Source organism: Oncorhynchus masou, chromosome 28 (assembly GCF_036934945.1).
Source record: "Oncorhynchus masou masou isolate Uvic2021 chromosome 28, UVic_Omas_1.1, whole genome shotgun sequence".
In the NCBI taxonomy this organism is placed as follows: domain Eukaryota; kingdom Metazoa; phylum Chordata; class Actinopteri; order Salmoniformes; family Salmonidae; genus Oncorhynchus; species Oncorhynchus masou.
The window spans coordinates 72,642,748-72,663,471 of NC_088239.1; the positions used below are offsets into that span (position 1 = coordinate 72,642,748).

The window sequence follows — 20,724 nt, forward strand, 5'->3', positions numbered from 1 at the left end:
TAGTAAGATGTCTTTAGGAAACCAGGGTTACGTTCATAACTGGATGTTATGTCAGTTTAATCAACATGTAGCTCAAGCAGTACTGTAACAATATGGTGGTGTGTTAACTTCTTTCTTTATCCCACTCCCTCTCTTTTTCTCTACCCATCCCTCTCTATATTTTCCTCTTTCTTTCCTTTCTCTCGCTCTCCCTCCTCTCTACACAGTCACAGGCACCATGTCCTGCATGACCAGAAGATTGATAGGAGGATCTGTATCCCCATGAACCACATCTCTCCTAACCAGGCTCCATACACCGTCTGTAACAGCTCTCTGTCGGAGTATGGAGTACTGGGTTAGCACAAGCACGGACGCACGCACACACGCACAGATACACGCACAGATACACGCACAGTCTGGTTTTACTAACCTTGTGGGGGCACACAATTGATTCCGATTCAAAATCCTATTTTCCCTAAACCTTACCCTCACCCTTCAACCTAACCCTTACCCTATAACCTAACCTTAATCCTAAATGTAACTCTATAACCTTAAACCTAACCCTAAACCTTACCCTAACCCTATAATCTTAAACCTAACCTTAAACATAATCACATAACCTTAAACCTAATCACATAACCTTAAACCTAATCACATAACCTTAAACCTAACCCTATAACCTTAAACCTAACCCTAACTTCTAACCTTTAACCCTTATTCTAACCCTGACACTGGCAAAATGTGTTCAGTAAACATTTTTGTTTACTATTCTTATGGGAATTCCACAAGTATAGTTAAACATGTACACACACAGTACGTACATACAGTATATGCACACATTCATATACATACAAATGCAGTCTATTATTTTGCGCTTTACGCCACAGCATTATGGGGGATTGTATGGCCACAGCATTATGGGGGATTGTATGGCCACAGCATTATGGGGGATTGTCTGGCCACAGCATTATGGGGGGTTGTCTGGCCACAGCATGCCACACAGCATTATGGGGGTTGTCTGGCCACAGCATTATGGGGGTTGTCTGGCCACAGCATTATGGGGGGGTTGTCTGGCCACAGCATTATGGGGGTTGTCTGGCCACAGCATTATGGGGGGGGGGTTGTCTGGCCACAGCATTATGGGGGATTGTATGGCCACAGCATTATGGGGGATTGTATGGCCACAGCATTATGGGGGTTGTATGGCCACAGCATTATGGGGGGTTGTCTGGCCACAGCATTATGGGGGGTTGTCTGGCCACAGCATTATGGGGGGTTGTCTGGCCACAGCATTATGGGGGGTTGTCTGGCCACAGCATTATGGGGGGGTTGTCTGGCCACAGCATTATGAGGGGGTGGGGGGTTGTCTGGCCACAGCATGCCACAACATTATGGGGGTTGTCTGGCCATACAATCCCCCAATAGCTACTTCCGGGTTGGAGCGAGCGGTCGCATCTACACTTCGGTCCGCAGGAGATACTGCTAGCTAGCTAGCCGACAGCTAGCCAACGTCTACCGAATAGAACTTCAACAACCCGGTCAACATTCCGCTTCGCTCCACAGGTAGTATCACATTTCCATTTCAATTCATTACAGTACAACGGTTTGATTTGTTTGATCGTAGCTAGCTAGCTACATAGCCGTCTTTGTATCAAAGACAATTGTGTAGTCTAGAGCGATTTTCTAGGTTAGCTAGCCAGCTATTGTCGTTCTTTTAACGTAACGTAACGTAATCAACACTGCTAGCTAGCCAGCTAGCCCCCGAATAGCAGCACTGTAGAAACTATTACACTCAACGGAACGACTTGATTAGTGTAGTGTCAACAACGCAGCCACTGCAAGCTAGCCTACTCCAGCAGTACTGTATCATTTCAATCATTTTAGTCAATAAGATTCTTGCTACGTAAGCTTAACTTTCTGAACATTCGAGACGTGTAGTCCACTTGTCATTCCAATCTCCTTTGCATTAGCGTAGCCTCTTCTGTAGCCTGTCAACTATGTGTCTATCTATCCCTGTTCTCTCCTCTCTGCACAGACCATACAAACGCTCCACACCGCGTGGCCGCGGCCACCCTAATCTGGTGGTCCCAGCGCGCACGACCCACGTGGAGTTCCAGGTCTCCGGTAGCCTCTGGAACTGCCGATCTGCGGCCAACAAGGCAGAGTTCATCTCAGCCTATGCCTCCCTCCAGTCCCTCGACTTCTTGGCACTGACGGAAACATGGATCACCACAGATAACACTGCTACTCCTACTGCTCTCTCTTCGTCCGCCCACGTGTTCTCGCACACCCCGAGAGCTTCTGGTCAGCGGGGTGGTGGCACCGGGATCCTCATCTCTCCCAAGTGGTCATTCTCTCTTTCTCCCCTTACCCATCTGTCTATCGCCTCCTTTGAATTCCATGCTGTCACAGTTACCAGCCCTTTCAAGCTTAACATCCTTATCATTTATCGCCCTCCAGGTTCCCTCGGAGAGTTCATCAATGAGCTTGATGCCTTGATAAGCTCCTTTCCTGAGGACGGCTCACCTCTCACAGTCCTGGGCGACTTTAACCTCCCCACGTCTACCTTTGACTCATTCCTCTCTGCCTCCTTCTTTCCACTCCTCTCCTCTTTTGACCTCACCCTCTCACCTTCCCCCTACTCACAAGGCAGGCAATACGCTCGACCTCATCTTTACTAGATGCTGTTCTTCCACTAACCTCATTGCAACTCCCCTCCAAGTCTCCGACCACTACCTTGTATCCTTTTCCCTCTCGCTCTCATCCAACACTTCCCACACTGCCCCTACTCGGATGGTACCGCGCCGTCCCAACCTTCGCTCTCTCACCCCGCTACTCTCTCCTCTTCCATCCTATCATCTCTTCCCTCTGCTCAAACCTTCTCCAACCTATCTCCTGATTCTGCCTCCTCAACCCTCCTCTCTTCCCTTTCTGCATCCTTTGACTCTCTATGTCCCCTATCCTCCAGGCCGGCTCGGTCCTCCCCTCCCGCTCCGTGGCTCAACGACTCATTGCGAGCTCACAGAACAGGGCTCCGGGCAGCCGAGCGGAAATGGAGGAAAACTCGCCTCCCTGCGGACCTGGCATCCTTTCACTCCCTCCTCTCTACATTTTCCTCCTCTGTCTCTGCTGCTAAAGCCACTTTCTACCACTTTAAATTCCAAGCATCTGCCTCTAACCCTAGTAAGCTCTTTGCCACCTTCTCCTCCCTCCTGAATCCTCCTCCCCCTCCCCCCCCCTCCTCCCTCTCTGCAGATGACTTCGTCAACCATTTTGAAAAGAAGGTCGACGACATCCGATCCTCGTTTGCTAAGTCAAACGACACCGCTGGTTCTGCTCACACTGCCCTACCCTGTGCTCTGACCTCTTTCTCCCCTCTCTCTCCAGATGAAATCTCGCTTCTTGTGACGGCCGGCCGCCCAACAACCTGCCCGCTTGACCCTATCCCCTCCTCTCTTCTCCAGACCATTTCCGGAAACCTTCTCCCTTACCTCACCTCGCTCATCAACTCATCCCTGACCGCTGGCTACGTCCCTTCCGTCTTCAAGAGAGCGAGAGTTGCACCCCTTCTGAAAAAACCTACACTCGATCCCTCCGATGTCAACAACTACAGACCAGTATCCCTTCTTTCTTTTCTCTCAAACTCTTGAACGTGCCGTCCTTGGCCAGCTCTCCCGCTATCTCTCTCAGAATGACCTTCTTGATCCAAATCAGTCAGGTTTCAAGACTAGTCATTCAACTGAGACTGCTCTTCTCTGTATCACAGAGGCGCTCCGCACTGCTAAAGCTAACTCTCTCTCCTCTGCTCTCATCCTTCTAGACCTATCGGCTGCCTTCGATACTGTGAACCATCATATCCTCCTCTCCACCCTCTCCGAGTTGGGCATCTCCGGCGCGGCCCACGCTTGGATTGCGTCCTACCTGACAGGTCGCTCCTACCAGGTGGCGTGGCGAGAATCTGTCTCCTCACCACGCGCTCTCACCACTGGTGTCCCCCAGGGCTCTGTTCTAGGCCCTCTCCTATTCTCGCTATACACCAAGTCACTTGGCTCTGTCATAACCTCACATGGTCTCTCCTATCATTGCTATGCAGACGACACACAATTAATCTTCTCCTTTCCCCCTTCTGATGACCAGGTGGCGAATCGCATCTCTGCATGTCTGGCAGACATATCAGTGTATCAATGATGACGGATCACCACCTCAAGCTGAACCTCGGCAAGACGGAGCTGCTCTTCCTCCCGGGGAAGGACTGCCCGTTCCATGATCTCGCCATCACGGTTGACAACTCCATTGTGTCCTCCTCCCAGAGCGCTAAGAACCTTGGCGTGATCCTGGACAACACCCTGTCGTTCTCAACTAACATCAAGGCGGTGGCCCGTTCCTGTAGGTTCATGCTCTACAACATCCGCAGAGTACGACCCTGCCTCACACAGGAAGCGGCGCAGGTCCTAATCCAGGCACTTGTCATCTCCCGTCTGGATTACTGCAACTCGCTGTTGGCTGGGCTCCCTGCCTGTGCCATTAAACCCCTACAACTCATCCAGAACGCCGCAGCCCGTCTGGTGTTCAACCTTCCCAAGTTCTCTCACGTCACCCCGCTCCTCCGCTCTCTTCACTGGCTTCCAGTTGAAGCTCGCATCCGCTACAAGACCATGGTGCTTGCCTACGGAGCTGTGAGGGGAACGGCACCGCAGTACCTCCAGGCTCTGATCAGGCCCTACACCCAAACTAGGGCACTGCGTTCATCCACCTCTGGCCTGCTCGCCTCCCTACCACTGAGGAAGTACAGTTCCCGCTCAGCCCAGTCAAAACTGTTCGCTGCTCTGGCCCCCCAATGGTGGAACAAACTCCCTCACGACGCCAGGACAGCGGAGTCAATCACCACCTTCCGGAAACACCTGAAACCCCACCTCTTTAAGGAATACCTAGGATAGGATAAAGTAATCCTTCTCACCCCCCCTTAAATGATTTAGATGCCCTATTGTAAAGTGGCTGTTCCACTGGATGTCATAAGGTGAATTCACCAATTTGTAAGTCGCTCTGGATAAGAGCGTCTGCCAAATGACGTAAATGTAAACATTATGGGGGGTTGTCTGGCCACAACATTATGGGGGGGGTTGTCTGACCACAGCATGTCACACAGCATTATGGGGGATTGTATGGCCACAGCATTATGGGGGATTGTATGGCCACAGCATTATGGGGGGGGTTGTATGGCCACAGCATTATGGGGGGGTTGTCTGGCCACAGCATTATGGGGGTTGTCTGGCCACAGCATTATGGGGGGTTGTCTGGCCACAGCGTTATGGGGGTTGTCTGGCCACAGCGTTATGGGGGTTGTCTGGCCACAGCATTATGGGGGTTGTCTGGCCACAGCATTATGAGGGGGTGGGGGTTGTCTGGCCACAGCATGCCACAACATTATGGGGGTTGTCTGGCCACAACATTATGGGGGGTTGTCTGGCCACAACATTATGGGGGTTGTCTGGCCACAGCATGTCACACAGCATTATGGGGGGTTGTCTGGCCACAGCATTGGGGGGGGGGTTGTCTGGCCACAGCATTATGGGGGGGGGGGTTGTCTGGCCACAGCATTATGGGGGGGGGGGGGGTTGTCTGGCCACAGCATTATGGGGGGGGGGTTGTCTGGCCACAGCATTATGGGGGGGGGGTTGTCTGGCCACAGCATTATGGGGGGGGGGTTGTCTGGCCACAGCATTATGGGGGGGGGGGGGGTTGTCTGGCCACAGCATTATGGGGGGGGGGTGTCTGGCCACAGCATGCCACACGCAATTATGGGGGGTTGTCTGGCCACAGCATGCCACACGCAATTATGGGGGTTGTCTGGCCACCGCATTATGGGGGGTTGTCTGGCCACAGCATTATGGGGGGGTTGTCTGGCCATAGCATTAGGGGGGTTGTCTGGCCACAGCATTATGGGGGGGGGGGTTGTCTGGCCACAGCATGCCACACAGCATTATGTGGGGTTGTCTGGCCACAGCATGTCACACAGCATTATGGTGGGTTGTCTGGCCACAGCATGCCACAACATTATGGGGGGTTGTCTGGCCACAGCATTATAGGGGGTTGTCTGGCCACAGCATTATGGGGGGGGTTGTCTGGCCACAGCATTATGGGGGGGTTGTCTGGCCACAGCATTATGGGGGGTTGTCTGGCCACATCATGCCACACGCAATTATGGGGGGTTGTCTGGCCACAGCATGCCACACGCAATTATGGGGGGTTGTCTGGCCACCGCATTATGGGGGGGTTGTCTGGCCACAGCATTATGGGGGGGTTGTCTGGCCACAGCATGCCACACAGCATTAGGGGGGGTTGTTTGGCCACAGCATTATGGGGGGGGGGGTTGTCTGGCCACAGCATGCCACACAGCATTATGTGGGGTTGTCTGGCCACAGCATGTCACACAGCATTATGGTGGGTTGTCTGGCCACAGCATGCCACAACATTATGGGGGGTTGTCTGGCCACAGCATTATGGGAGGGTTGTCTGGCCACAGCATTATGGGGGGGTTGTCTGGCCACAGCATGTCACACAGCATTTTGGTGGGTTGTCTGGCCACAGCATTCTGGTGGGTTGTCTGGCCACAGCATTATGGGGGGTTGTCTGGCCACAGCATGCCACAGCATTATGGGGGGGGTTGTCTGGCCACAGCATTATGGGGGGTTGTCTGGCCACAGCATGTCACACAGCATTCTGGTGGGTTGTCTGGCCACAGCATTTGGGGAGGGTTGTCTGGCCACAGCATGTCACACAGCATTCTGGTGGGTTGTCTGGCAACAGCATTTGGGGAGGGTTGTCTGGCCACAGCATGTCACACAGCATTCTGGTGGGTTGTCTGGCCACAGCATTATGGGGGGTTGTCTGGCCACAACATGCCACAGCACTATGGGAGGGTTGTCTGGCCACAGCATTATGGGGGGGGGGTTGTCTGGCCACAACATTATGGGGGTTGTCTGGCCACAACATTATGGGGGATTGTCTGGCCACAGCATGCCACAGCATTATGGGGGGGGGGGTTGTCTGGCAACAACATTATGGGGGGTTGTCTGGCCACAGCATTATGGGGGATTGTCTGGCCAGAGCATTGTTTTTTTTCTGGACACAGCATTATGGGGGATTGTCTGGCCACAGCATGCCACAGCACTATGGGGGGGGTTGTCTGGCCACAGCATTATGGGGGTTGTCTGGCCACAGCATGCCACCGCATTATGAGGGGGTTGTCTGGCCACAGCATGCCACAGCATTATGGGGGGGGGATGTCTGGCCACAACATTATGGGGGGTTGTCTGGCCACAGCATTATGGGGGTTGTCTGGCCAGAGCATTGTTTTTTTTTCTGGCCACAGCATTATGGGGGGTTGTCTGGCCACAGCATGCCACAGCATGATGGGGGGGGGTTGTCTGGCCACAACATTATGGGGGGTTGTATGGCCACAGCATTATGGGGGGGGGGGTTGTCTGGCCACAGCATTATGGGGGTTGTCTGGCCACAACATTATGGGGGATTGTCTGGCCACAGCATGCCACAGCATTATGGGGGGGTTGTCTGGCAACAACATTATGGGGGTTGTCTGGCCACAGCATTATGGGGGATTGTCTGGCCAGAGCATTGTTTTTTTTTCTGGACACAGCATTATGGGGGATTGTCTGGCCACAGCATGCCACAGCACTATGGGGGGGTTGTCTGGCCACAGCATTATGGGGGTTATCTGGCCACAGCATGCCACCGCATTATGAGGGGGTTGTCTGGCCACAGCATGCCACAGCATTATGGGGGGGGGATGTCTGGCCACAACATTATGGGGGGTTGTCTGGCCACAGCATTATGGGGGGTTGTCTGGCCAGAGCATTGTTTTTTTTCTGGCCACAGCATTATGGGGGTTGTCTGGCCACAGCATGCCACCGCATTATGAGGGGGTTGTCTGGCCACAGCATGCCACAGCATTATGGGGGGATGTCTGGCCACAACATTATGGGGGTTTTCTGGCCACAGCATTATGGGGGTTGTCTGGCCAGAGCATTGTTTTTTTTCTGGCCACAGCATTATGGGGGGTTGTCTGGCCACAGCATGCCACAGCATGATGGGGGGGGGGGGGGGGTTGTCTGGCCACAACATTATGGGGGTTGTATGGCCACAGCATTATGGGGGGGTTGTCTGGCCACAGCATTATGGGGGTTGTCTGGCCACAGCATTATGGGGGGGGGGTTGTCTGGCCACAGCATAATGGGGGTTGTATGGCCACAGCATTGTGTGGGGGGTTGTCTAGCCACAGCATTATGGGGGGGATTGTCTGGCCACAGCATTATAGGGGGGATTGTCTGGCCACAGCATGCCACAGCATTATGGGGGGGGGGGGTTGTCTGGCCACAGCATTTGGGGGGGGGTTGTCTGGCCACAGCATGTCACACAGCATTCTGGTGGGTTGTCTGGCCACAGCATTATGGGAGGTTGTCTGGCCACAGCATTATGGGGGGTTGTCTGGCCACCCATGCCAAAGCATTATGGGGGGGGGGTTGTCTGGCCACAGCATGACACACAGCATTATGGGGGGGGTTGTCTGGCCACAGCATTATGGGCGGGGGGTTGTCTGGCCACAGCATTATGGGTGGGGGGGGTGTCTGGCCACAGCATGCCACAGCATTGTGTGGGGTGGGGGGGATTGTCTGGCCACAGCATGCCACAGCATTATGGGGGGTTGTCTGGCCAGAGCATTGTTTTTTTCTGGCCACAGCATTATGGGGGGTTGTCTGGCCACAGCATGCCACAGCATTATGGGGGAGGGGGTTGTCTGGCCACAGCATGCCACAACATTATGGGGGTTGTCTGGCCACAGCATGCCTCAGCATTATGGGGGGGTTGTCTGACCACATCATTATGGGGGGGGGTTGTCTGACCACATCATTATGGGGGGGGATTGTCTGGCCACAGCATTATGGGGGGGGGGATTGTCTGGCCACAGCATTATGGGGGGGGGATTGTCTGGCCACAGCATTATGGGGGGGGGATTGCCTGGCCACAGCATTATGGTTTGGGTTGTCTGGCCACAGCATTATGGGGGGGGTTGTCTGGCCAAAGCATTATGGGGGTTGTCTGGCCACAGCATGTCACAGCATTATGGGGGGGTTGTCTGGCCACAGCATGCCACAGCATTATGGGGGTTGTCTGGCCACAGCATGCCACAGCATTATGGGGGGGGGGGGTTGTCTGACCACAGCATTGTTTTTTTTTCTGGTCACAGCATTATGGGGGTATTGTCTGGCCACAGCATTATGGGGGGGATTGTCTGGTCACAGCATTATGGGGGGGGATTGTCTGGCCACAGCATTATGGTTTGGGATTGTCTGGCCACAGCATTATGGTTTGGGTTGTCTGGTCACAGCATTATGGGGGGGTTGTCTGGCCAAAGCATTATGGGGGGGGGGGTTGTCTGGCCAAAGCATTATGGGGGTTGTCTGGCCACAGCATGTCACAGCATTATGGGGGGGTTGTCTGGCCACAGCATGCCACAACATTATGGGGGGTTGTCTGGCCACAGCATGCCACAGCATTATGGGGGGTTGTCTAGCCACAGCATTGTTTTTTTCTGACCACAGCATTATGGGGGTTGTCTGACCACAGCATTGTTTTTTTTTCTGGTCACAGCATTATGGGGGGATTGTCTGGCCACAGCATTATGGGGGGGATTGTCTGGCCACAGCTTTATGGGGGGGGATTGTCTGGCCACAGCATTATGGTTTGGGATTGTCTGGCCACAGCATTATGGTTTGGGTTGTCTGGTCACAGCATTATGGGGGGGTTGTCTGGCCAAAGCATTATGGGGGGGGGGTTGTCTGGCCAAAGCATTATGGGGGGTTGTCTGGCCACAGCATGCCACAGCATTATGGGGGGTTGTCTGGCCACAGCATGCCACAGCATTATGGGGGTTGTCTGGCCACAACATTATGGGGGATTGTCTGGCCACAGCATGCCACAGCATTATGGGGGGGTTGTCTAGCCACAGCATTGTTTTTTTTTCTGACCACAGCATTATGGGGGGGTTGTCTGGCAACAGCATTATGGGGGGTTGTCTGGCCACAGCATGCCACAGCATTATGGGGGTTGTCTGGCCACAGCATTATGGGGGTTGTCTGGCCACAGCATTATGCATTTTTTTTTTCTGGCCACAGCATTATGGGGGTTGTCTGGCCACAGCATTATGGGGGTTGTCTGGCCACAGCATTATGTTTTTTTTCTGGCCACAGCATTATGGGGGGGTTGTCTGGCCACAGCATGCCACAGAATTATGGGGGGTTGTCTGGCCACAACATTATGGGGGGGTTGTCTGGCCACAACATTATGGGGGGTTGTCTGGCCACAACATTATGGGGGGTTGTCTGACCACAGCATGCCACAGCATTATGGGGGGTTGTCTGGCCACAGCATGCCACAGCATTATGGGGGGTTGTCTGGCCACAGCATTGTTTTTTTTTCTGACCACAGCATTATGGGGGGGTTGTCTGGCCACAGCATGCCACACCATTATGGGGTTGTCTGGCCACAACATTATGGGGGGTTGTCTGGCCACAGCATTATGGGGGGGGGGTTGTCTGACAACAGCATTGTTTTTTTTTTCTGGCCACAGCATTATGGGGGGGTTGTCTGGCCACAGCATGCCACAGCATTATGGGGGGTTGTCTGGCCACAACATTATGGGGGATTGTCTGGCCACAGCATTATGGGGGGGTTGTCTAGCCACAGCATTGTTTTTTTTCTGACCACAGCATTATGGGGGGGTTGTCTGGCCACAGCATGCCACAGCATTATGGGGGTTGTCTGGCCACAGCATCCTCTTACATCTATGGGGGCGCTATTTCATTTTTGGATGAAAAACGTTCCCGTTTTAAACAAGATATTTTGTCACAAAAAGATGCTCGACTATGCATATAATTGCTACCATTCGAAAGAAAACACTCTGACGTGTCCAGAGCATGCCACAGAATTATGGGGGGTTGTCTGGCCACAACATTATGGGGGGGTTGTCTGGCCACAACATTATGGGGGTTGTCTGGCCACAGCATGCCACAGCATTATGGGGGGGGTTGTCTGACCACAGCATTGTTTTTTTTTCTGGCCACAGCATTATGGGGGGGTTGTCTGGCCACAGCATGCCACAGCATTATGGGGGTTGTCTGGCCACAGCATTATGTTTTTTTCTGGCCACAGCATTATGGGGGGGTTGTCTGGCCACAGCATGCCACAGAATTATGGGGGGTTGTCTGGCCACAGCATTATGGGGGGTTGTCTGGCCACAGCATGCCACAGCATTATGGGGGGTTGTCTGTTTTTGTTAGTTACTACCCTCATTCCTTCTGACCTGAACACCCCCCCCCTCTCTGCCTCTGTGCCTCTGTCCCTCTGTCCCCCTTTATCTCTAGGATTTGAGCTGGGTTTTGCCATGGCCAGTCCCAATGCATTGGTTCTATGGGAGGCCCAGTTTGGAGACTTCCACAACACAGCCCAGTGTATTATAGACCAGTTCATCTGCCCAGGACAGGCCAAGTGGGTCAGACAGAACGGAATAGTCCTGCTGCTGCCCCACGGCATGGAGGGAATGGTAGGGACTACTGTATATGGGCTCGTTGTCTGTCTGCATGTCTGTCTGCCTGCCATAGTCACTGAGAACAGAATAGTACTGCAGCTCCTATCACTTTATCTCTGTCTCTCTAAATGTCGGTGTCCATTTGGGAAAAAATCTTTTGACACAAATGGACAATAAACGACGTATCCAATGATTCTTCACTCAGGGACCAGAGCACTCCTCGGCCCGACCAGAGAGGTTCCTGCAGATGTGTAACGAAGACCCAGATACCTACCCTGTAAGTGTGTGTGTGTGTGTGTGTTTGTGTATGTCTGAGAGAGAGGGAGTCTCTAAACTTGTGTGTGTATGACTTGTCCCGTCCACAGATATTCTCTGCTGAGGAGTTTGCAGTGCGTCAGCTGTATGACTGTAACTGGATCATAGTCAACTGCTCTACACCGGCTAACTACTTCCACGTCCTCCGTAGACAAATACTACAGGCCTTCAGGAAGCCTGTGAGTGTCAGACGCACACACACACACACACACACACACACACACACACACACACTAACCTCTCCTCTTTTTATTGATTATCTTTGTCCTCCAGCTGATAGTCATTACCCCCAAGTCTCTGCTGCGCCACCCAGGGGCCAAGTCCAGCTTTGATGACATGCTGCCAGGTGAGGGATGGAGGGATGAAATGGGAGAAGAGTGGGGCTCATTGGGTTTTGAGGAGGCGAGAGGATGTGAGGACTCAAGGAAAGATGATTTGAGAAAGAGCCCCAGTGTCTCTGACGTGTGTGTGTTTCAGGTACCCACTTCCAGCGTCTGATCCCAGACAGTGGTCCTGTGTGTGAGAACCCAGAGGCGGTGAAGAGGATTGTGTTCTGTACTGGGAAGGTCTACTATGAACTGACCCGAGAACGCAACAACAGAGGCAATGATGATACCGTGGCCATTGCGCGCATAGAGCAGGTACACACACACACACACACACACACACACACACACACACACACACACACACACACACACACACACACACACAGACACAGACACAGACACAGACACATTTCCAATCTCACCTCTCTCTCCTTCTCTCTCTCTTCCTCCAGCTCTCTCCGTTTCCGTTTGACCAGGTGAAAGTGGAGACAGATCGTTATCCTAATGCTGACCTGGTGTGGTGCCAGGAAGAACACAAGAACCAGGGTTACTATGACTATGTCAAACCCCGCCTACGAACCACCGTTGACCGCACCCGCCCCGTTTGGTACAACCCACCCTCCTTCACTCATACCAGCTCTGGGAAAGAGATCATTGAATGATTTGATGAAACGCAGGGGGAATAGACTTGTGTTTCGTATTAATTGTGTGCTTCATTCTTTTGTGTGTATGTGTAGGTATGCTGGTCGTGGGCCAGCAGCAGCTCCAGCTACAGGGAACAAAGCTGCTCACCTGGTGGAATTACAACGCTTCCTAGATACAGCTTTTAACCTGGACACATTTACTGAACAGTCCTAACACACTTATACACTACACCCTAAACTTGTATACCCTAACCCCTATTGACATCACTGGATTATAAGAAGGGTCACTTCTAGATCATCACTGGATTATAAGGAGGGTCACTTCTAGATCATCACTGGATTATAAGGAGGGTCACTTCTAGATCATCACTGGATTATAAGGAGGGTCACTTCTAGCTCTAATTCAGTGTAACCTGTAATAAGATATTACATTTCATAATGTAACAAGACAGTATAGTCACCTGAAGGAAATGGATGTGATTCTGTGTGTGAGTTTCTCCAGCTCAGCAGCTCTCCTCCTCAACTATCTCCTGTTTCAGTGGCTCCAGTAGACCTTCAGCACGACTCACTTCAGCCTTTTCCTGAGCTCTGATCAGCACCTTCACCTCAGAGCGCCTTTCCTCCATGGAGCGGATCAGTTCAGTAAAGATCCTCTCACTGTCATCCACTGCTGCATTTGCAGAACGCTGTTAGGAGAGAAAGACAGAGCGAGGAAGCTCCTTGTCAAAAAGTATATTCCCACTCTAACTGGGAACCCAGACAGCCTGTTCCCTACAATGGGACTGGAGAGTCTCTCTCTCTCTCTCTCTCTCACCTTAAGAGACTCCACAGCCTGTTGGAGCTCCTTCCGCACCTCCGCTCTCTCTCCTGGACTATGTTGTTGATTGTTACCATACATTCACCACAGCACACAGTTGACCAGCTTGTGTTTCTTTAGTCCATGAGTGAGGTTGGAGGTGAGTCTCACAGTAAGACACCAGACACACCAGACAGGACATGAGGGCTTTCTGGTCCCAGTGCAGAAATCACACGCCACATCTCCAGGTCCAGCATAGCACAGTCCTGTCTTCTTCAGTGTCTCCACCACCTCAGCCAACATGTTATTTTTCCTCAGAGTAGGCCTTGGAGTGAAGGTCTGATTGCACTGAGGACAGCTGTAGATGTTCTGATCGTCCTAATCACAGTAGCCCTCAATACAACTTCTACAACTGGGTCCTGTGTGGCTCAGTCGGTAGAGCATGGCGCTTGCAACGCCAAGCGTCGTGGGTTCGATTCCCGCTGGGGCCACCCATATGCAAAAGTAGTGGCCCCAGCCGACTTGTAAGTCGCTTTGGACAAAAGCGTCTGCTAAATGGGATATATATATTTTTTATACATTAACTGTGTCCACAAGGAATAGCCACCGGCTCCTTCAGTAGATCCAGACAGACCAACAGAACTAGTCTTGGTCCAGTAGACCTCCCTGCTGAGCCATTTAGACTGTTGTTGTTCACTCACACACAGACAGACAACAGAGAGACTCGGATCAGTTTAGTTTCCACCGAAGAGAGTTTGTGGGAGGGACTTCCTGGTTCTGCCAAAGGGTGTGTGTGTGTGTGTGTGTGTGTGTGTGTGAGAGACAGAAAGAGAGACAGAGAACAAGAGAGAGACGTGTGTGTCAGTGGAGACTGGTGGAAGGAGCTATATGAGGACTGGCTCATTGTAATGACTGTAATGGAATTAATGCAACACAGTCAAAAGTGTTTTCCATGTTTGATACTGTTCCATTTACACCGTTCCAGCCATTGCAATGAGCCAGTCCTCCTATAGCTCATCCCACCAGCCGCCACTGGTGCGTATGTCTGTCAGCCACAATACTCATTTTACCAATAAACAAACAGTGAAGTCACTAGATTATAAAGAGGAATTTATTCAAAATGTTTAAAGAAAAAACATTTTTTTTTAGAGTATTTTACAGTACACTGCAGTCTGGTGATGGTTAAGTTGTTGGCTATCATCAAGGGACAAATCAAAAAGCAGGACCCCTGATTTTGTTGACATCATTTCATTATCTTTGTTTTATCATCACATTTAGTCATTTTCTAAATAGTTCAGTATGCAGTAGTTACAAATGTATCAGTATGATTTAGGAACAGTGTAACTATTGAAAAGACAAACACATTCATAATCAACCATTACTTGGAATTGTACCATGTTTCTATCCACAGATCATTCATAGAGCCACTCTATCTCTGGGGTGCATCTCAATAATGTGAAAAAAGGAAAGGAGACAAGGAAAGAAAGCTCCTTTAGAGTATGTAGATGTGTCCTCACAGCTGACTCCTGTGTTTCAGGGTATTCCTGATCCAGTCAAACAGGTCCACATGTGTGTGAGCCAACTGTATCACAGCACAGTAGTCAACCAGCAACTCATACAGCTCACCTGAGACAGGGAGAGGAATCAATCAATCAAACTTGATTTACACGGCAACAAGGAGGATTTGATGTTTGACTAAACACAGTGAAGGGAAGAAGGACTTTTTTGCATCACGGCAACATGTGGAACCGCTGTCATATAAAAAACCTTGCCCAAGGCAAGCCCATGTTTTTTCTATCCTCAATCTGCTTTGACAGGGTGCAGGTGTAGGGTATTACATTGAGAGAATCTTCATCATATCAATAGAAAATAATAACAATCTATTTTTTAAAAATCACAACCTCCTCAAGCTTTTGGAGTTGACTATATGCACTCAAGCAAAATAATATACCTACTCTTGATTTAGGCTATATTCTTGAATGCCAAATGTTTCTGATCAGTGATAGATGAGAAAACGAATGTCAGGCCCTGACCTTAATTTTCTTTATTATTTTGGTTAGGTCAGGGTGTGATGAGGGTGGTTTGTGTAGTTTTTGTATTGTCTAGGGTGTCATGACGTTGGCCTCTTTGAGTATAGCAACCCCATCCCCCTCTCCCTGCCTCCCCCTTTCCTCCTTCAACTAAGCTGCTGTGGTCAGAGGTCGTAAAGTCCTGAGAAGAACCCATGGACACACAGTATAGAGAGAGTAGTTTTTCATGGAGACAAAGGAAATCCTTCCACATCACAGAACTTGAAGTACGAACAAAGTTCATGTTCCGGAGAAAGTGTAAAAGATCGGTGAAGAATCCAGCTACGAACTGGTCTGTTTGTCACAACTTGGGAAGCTCATGGGAGACGGTGTGGCCACATTACCATAACACTTTATATAATAGCCCCATATATAATGTTTACATCTAATTGTTGTATAAGATGAATGAGTGAGTATGATACTGTTTACACAATTTTACAATATGATTTTGGACTGTTTAATGAAGGAAAACTCAAAAAGGGAATTGGAATAGAACTAAATCATAGGACCGCCCCTGAGCCCAGTTAGGTTCAGACATCCTGGGACAGCCCCTTTTCTGCCATTCCGAATAAAACCCAACAGAAATTATCAACTGACCATGTTTTTCTCCATTAGGGGAGGACAAAGGTTGTAGACCATTGCTGAATCTTTTAACCATACCACGTGGTTAAACTCTTAGACTATCGATACAGACAGAATGAGAACAAGTCTTTGATACTAATTACTAGTCTGGAGCTAGGAATTCGGTATCATTGAACGCGAAGAACGACAACCGCCGAAACATCCATTCTATAATAAAGGTCACTTTGAACTATCCCCTCCAACCAAGACAGAGAGAGAGAGGGAGAGAGACGGAGAATTCTACAAAAGATACAATCTTTACACTAGCGATCAAGACGACACACTGAGCGTAAATATATATATTGATTGCAATTGTTCCCGAATGAGTGATCGTTCATGTGTAAAGTATTAGCATTTTAATTGTTATAATTAACTCTGAAGTGACTTCTGAGTCAACCCCCCCATTTCCCTTTTTGTTTAACAAGCCGCCATGCCGGTTTAGCCCACTAGGGCGCAGTTTCCTATCATTACATTTACCTTTGTTTGTTTATGCATTTCTGTGAATTACTTAGTTATTAATAAATAAATGATTTAAGACAATTGATGTATGGATGACTCATAGTGAAGACTGGGTTCGTGCAGATAACCAACAATTTACGACGTTTGGAATGAGACTAACGTGAGGTAAAGTAAATAATTCATTGATTCAAAGACTAATTGATCAGATAAAAATATCTGAAAAGTTATTTTAGGAAATGATAACTTTGTAATCTGAATATTTTTCCTTGGTGCCCCGATTTCAGTTAATTAGTTACGCGATTAATCAGTTGATCGCATAGTAACTAATTACAGAGAATCTTTGATAGTTTTTAATCCGTCTTCAGTTAGTGACAGTAAAGACACGACAAGGGGTTTTGTATGTCTAGTGGTTGTTGTTTATCTAGGTGTTTATAGGTCTATGGTATAGATTGGTTCCCAATCAGAGGCAGCTGTTTATCGTGGTCTCTGATTGGGGGACCATATTTAGGTAGCCATATTCCTTGGGTATTTTGTGGGTTATTGTCTGTGTAGTTGCCTGTAGCACTTGTTATTGTAGCGTCACGGTCATTTTGTTGTGTTCTTCATTTAATTAAAAGAAGAATGTATTCTAATCACGCTGCGCCTTGGTCTCATCGTTACGACGAACGTGACAGAATAGATGAGCTTTACCACCTCCACTAATTTGCCCAGCCAGAGAATTAACCAAATATAACCTACAGATGGAGATTCAGTTAAACAAAATCTCATTGATTGATTAAGACAAGTCAGAGGCTTTTTGTTGGGAGTAGGCCTAGGTTACTAAGCGAGTGCATCAGAAGAGCAAAAAGAATCCAGTTATTAAGCTACATAACATGCTGACAAAATGTTCAGATCAGTGATAATAAATCAGCCAACCAGACAAGATGATCATGAGCAGCCCTCACCTCAAGTTAGCTAACATTTCACAGCCTAATTGTAACCTAACCAATATCCAAACAGAGAGTCAGTAAAAAGAAACATCTGACAATAACCCGTATTTCATTCAGTCTTCATAAAGTACACTATACAAAATGATGTAAACACCCCTTTCAAATTAGTGGATTCTGCTATTTCAGCTGACAGGTGAATAAAATGAAGCATACAGCTATGCAATCTCCATAGACAAACATTGGCAGTAGAATGGCCTTACTGAATAGCTCAGTGACTTTCAACATGGCACCTTCATAGGATGCCACCTTTCCAACAAGTCAGTTTGTCAAATTTCTGCCCTGCTAGAGCTGCCCCGGTCAACTGTAACTGATGTTATTGTGGAGTGGAAACGTCTAGGAGCAACAACTGCTCACAGAACAGGACTGCCGAGTGCTGAAGCTGCCTCTAGAAGCAACATCAGCACACGAACCGTTCGTCGGGAGCTTCATGGCCGAACAGCCGCACACAAGCCTAAGATCACCATGTGTAATGCCAAGCGTCGGCTGGAGTGGTGTAAAGTTCACTGTCATTGGACTCTGGAGCAGTGGAAATGCGTTCTCTGGAGTGATGAATCACGCTTCACCATCGAGCAGTCCAACGGACAAATCTGGGTTTGGCGGATTCCAGGGGAGGAATAATGGTCTTTCAACTCCCTCCAAAGATTTTCTCTGGGGTTGAGATCTGGAGACTGGCTAAGCCACTCCAGGACCTTGAAATGCTTCTTATGAAGCCACTCCTTTGTTGCCCAGGTGGTGTGTTTGGGATCATTGTCATGCTGAAAAGACCCAGCCACGTTTCATCTTCAATGCCCTTGCTGATGGAAGGAGGTTTTCACTCAATCTCACGATACATGGCCCCTGTTTTTCATTGTTCGGGCTGGCTTCTTAATTCCAGTGAAGGGAAATCTTAAGGCGACAACATACAATGCCATTCTAGACGATTCAGTGCTTTCAACTTTCTGGAAACAGTTTGGGGAAGGCCCTTGTCATGCTGAAACAGGAAATGCCCCCATGCACAAAGCGAGGTCCATACAGAAATGGTTTGTCGAGATCGGTGTGAAAGAACTTCACTGGCCTGCACAGAGCCCTGACCTCAACCCCATCAAACACCTTTGGGATGAATTGGTCGCAGTTGTAAATGAAAACTTGTTCTCAACTGGCTTACCTGGTTAAATAAATGTGAAAAAAATGGAACGCCAACTGCGAGTCAGGCCTAATCGCCCAACATCAGTGCCCGACCTAACTAATGGTCTTGTAGCTGGAAGGAAGCAAATCCATACAGCAATGTTCCAACATCTATTGGAAAGCCTTCCCAGAAGAGTGGAGGCTGTTATAGCTGCATAGGTGGGGACGAGCAGGTGTCCACATACTTTTGGTCATGTTGTGTACATGTTGGATAAAACAATTGTCACGACAAGCCTGATTTGTTAGTAAACTTTCCAAATGTCGACAAAATACACTAGACAAGGTGGGAGCTTTGTGTCTCATTCAATTAATTACGTGAGAAATGTTGGTGGAAACGCTTATACGCAAATATTGATATAATAACCATCCTATGAACATGGAGTCACGCGATGACATGTGTGGTCCTCCCATTTCAACTCGTCAGGAAAGCAGTTTACTAGGCTACAGATGAAATAAGTTATGATGAACTTTCACCAAACTGTGAAGTTCACAGTGATGATCTTGATGCTCCTTTCCAATAAATTTAGAGGCTCTTATTCTGGTGACATGATGATCGATGCGTGACTGCTGTTTGACAAACAAATATATTCTCACTGTTGTACAGTTTTTTATCCGCAACAAGTCCATTTGGTGGAAACGCACTGGTGGGAAAATGTGCATATTTCCTTTATGCTGTTTTTAGAATATTCACAAGGAAATCTGTCGCCAATTGGATGGCAACCTTGATTTGTCAAGAGTTCCACGTTGTCTGAAAACAGTGCTGAAATAGTTGACAACACACAGGTAGGCTCATGCTATTGGAGTTTCATGAAGCAACAATCTTATGCCGTCAATTGCATTAGCCTACTTTATTCCCATATTTTCGTTATTCAGTGATATTTATTCCCACAGTAATTCTTTATGGATCCATCGTGTTGTGGTTAAGAAAACCGTGCATGTGGTGGGCTATATGCAGAGATGAGTGAAGTGACATGCCTCAAAGTTTACAACTGCCAGGAGGATAGAAGTAATGGGTGCAGCCTAGAGCTAAAAAGCGTAGTGCAAGTCAATGACATCTTGGTTTGAATACACTGAACAAAAATATAAACGCAACATATAGTGTTGGTCCCATGTTTCATGAGCTGAAATAAAAGCTCCCTGAAATGTTTCACATGGACAAAAAGCTTAGTTCTCTCAAATTGTGTGCATAAATGTGCTTACATCCCTGTTAGGGAGCATTTCTCCTTTGCCAAGATAATCCATCCACCTGACAGCTTCCGGCGCCGACAGAGATGTCCGCCTCGCTTCACGTTCCTAGGAAACTACGCACTTTGTTTTTTTTTTACGTGTTATTTCTTACATTAGTACCCCAGGGCATCTTAGGTTTCATTACATACAGTCGGGAAGAACTACTGAATATAAGAGCAACGTCAACTCACCATCAGTACGACCAGGAATATGACTTTCCCGAAACAGATCCTCTGTTCTGCCTTCCACCCAGGACAACGGAATGGATCCCAGCCTGCGACCCAAAACAACGATGTCGTAAAAGAGGGAAACGTAGCGGTCTTCTGGTCAGGCTTTGGAGACGGGCACATTGCGCACCACTCCCTAGCATACTACTAGCCAATGTCCAGTCTCTTGACAAGAAGGTTGATGAAATCCGAGCAAGGGTAGCATTCCAGAGAGACATCAGAGACTAACGTTATTTGCTTCATGGAAACATGGCTCACTCGAGACACGCTAACGGAGTCAGTGCAGCCAGCTGGTTTCTT

The 20,724-nt window shown here is 49.1% G+C and overlaps 3 protein-coding genes across 5 annotated transcripts in view; 1 reads left to right on the forward strand and 2 right to left on the reverse strand.

Moving 5' to 3' along the window:
* The window catches only part of ogdhb (oxoglutarate dehydrogenase b), a 47,358-nt gene extending 30,460 nt beyond the window's left edge, over window positions 1–16,898 (forward strand). The window contains exons 16-23 of the mRNA XM_064943189.1: window positions 207–334; window positions 11,421–11,599; window positions 11,790–11,861; window positions 11,950–12,078; window positions 12,173–12,245; window positions 12,377–12,540; window positions 12,681–12,835; window positions 12,966–16,898. Coding sequence (XP_064799261.1) covers window positions 207–334; window positions 11,421–11,599; window positions 11,790–11,861; window positions 11,950–12,078; window positions 12,173–12,245; window positions 12,377–12,540; window positions 12,681–12,835; window positions 12,966–13,086 — 1,021 coding nt within the window. The 3' untranslated portion in view covers window positions 13,087–16,898. The remainder of the gene's footprint in view (window positions 1–206; window positions 335–11,420; window positions 11,600–11,789; window positions 11,862–11,949; window positions 12,079–12,172; window positions 12,246–12,376; window positions 12,541–12,680; window positions 12,836–12,965) is intronic.
* The window catches only part of polm (polymerase (DNA directed), mu), a 392,822-nt gene that overhangs the window by 174,264 nt on the left and 197,834 nt on the right, over window positions 1–20,724 (reverse strand). The gene's annotated exons all lie outside the window — the stretch shown is intronic.
* The window catches only part of pargl (poly (ADP-ribose) glycohydrolase, like), a 28,479-nt gene continuing 22,516 nt past the window's right edge, over window positions 14,762–20,724 (reverse strand). For all 3 annotated transcript variants that reach the window (XM_064943192.1, XM_064943191.1, XM_064943190.1), the window contains one exon: window positions 14,762–15,294. In XM_064943192.1, the coding sequence (XP_064799264.1) occupies window positions 15,182–15,294 (113 nt within the window). In that variant the 3' untranslated portion in view covers window positions 14,762–15,181. The remainder of the gene's footprint in view (window positions 15,295–20,724) is intronic.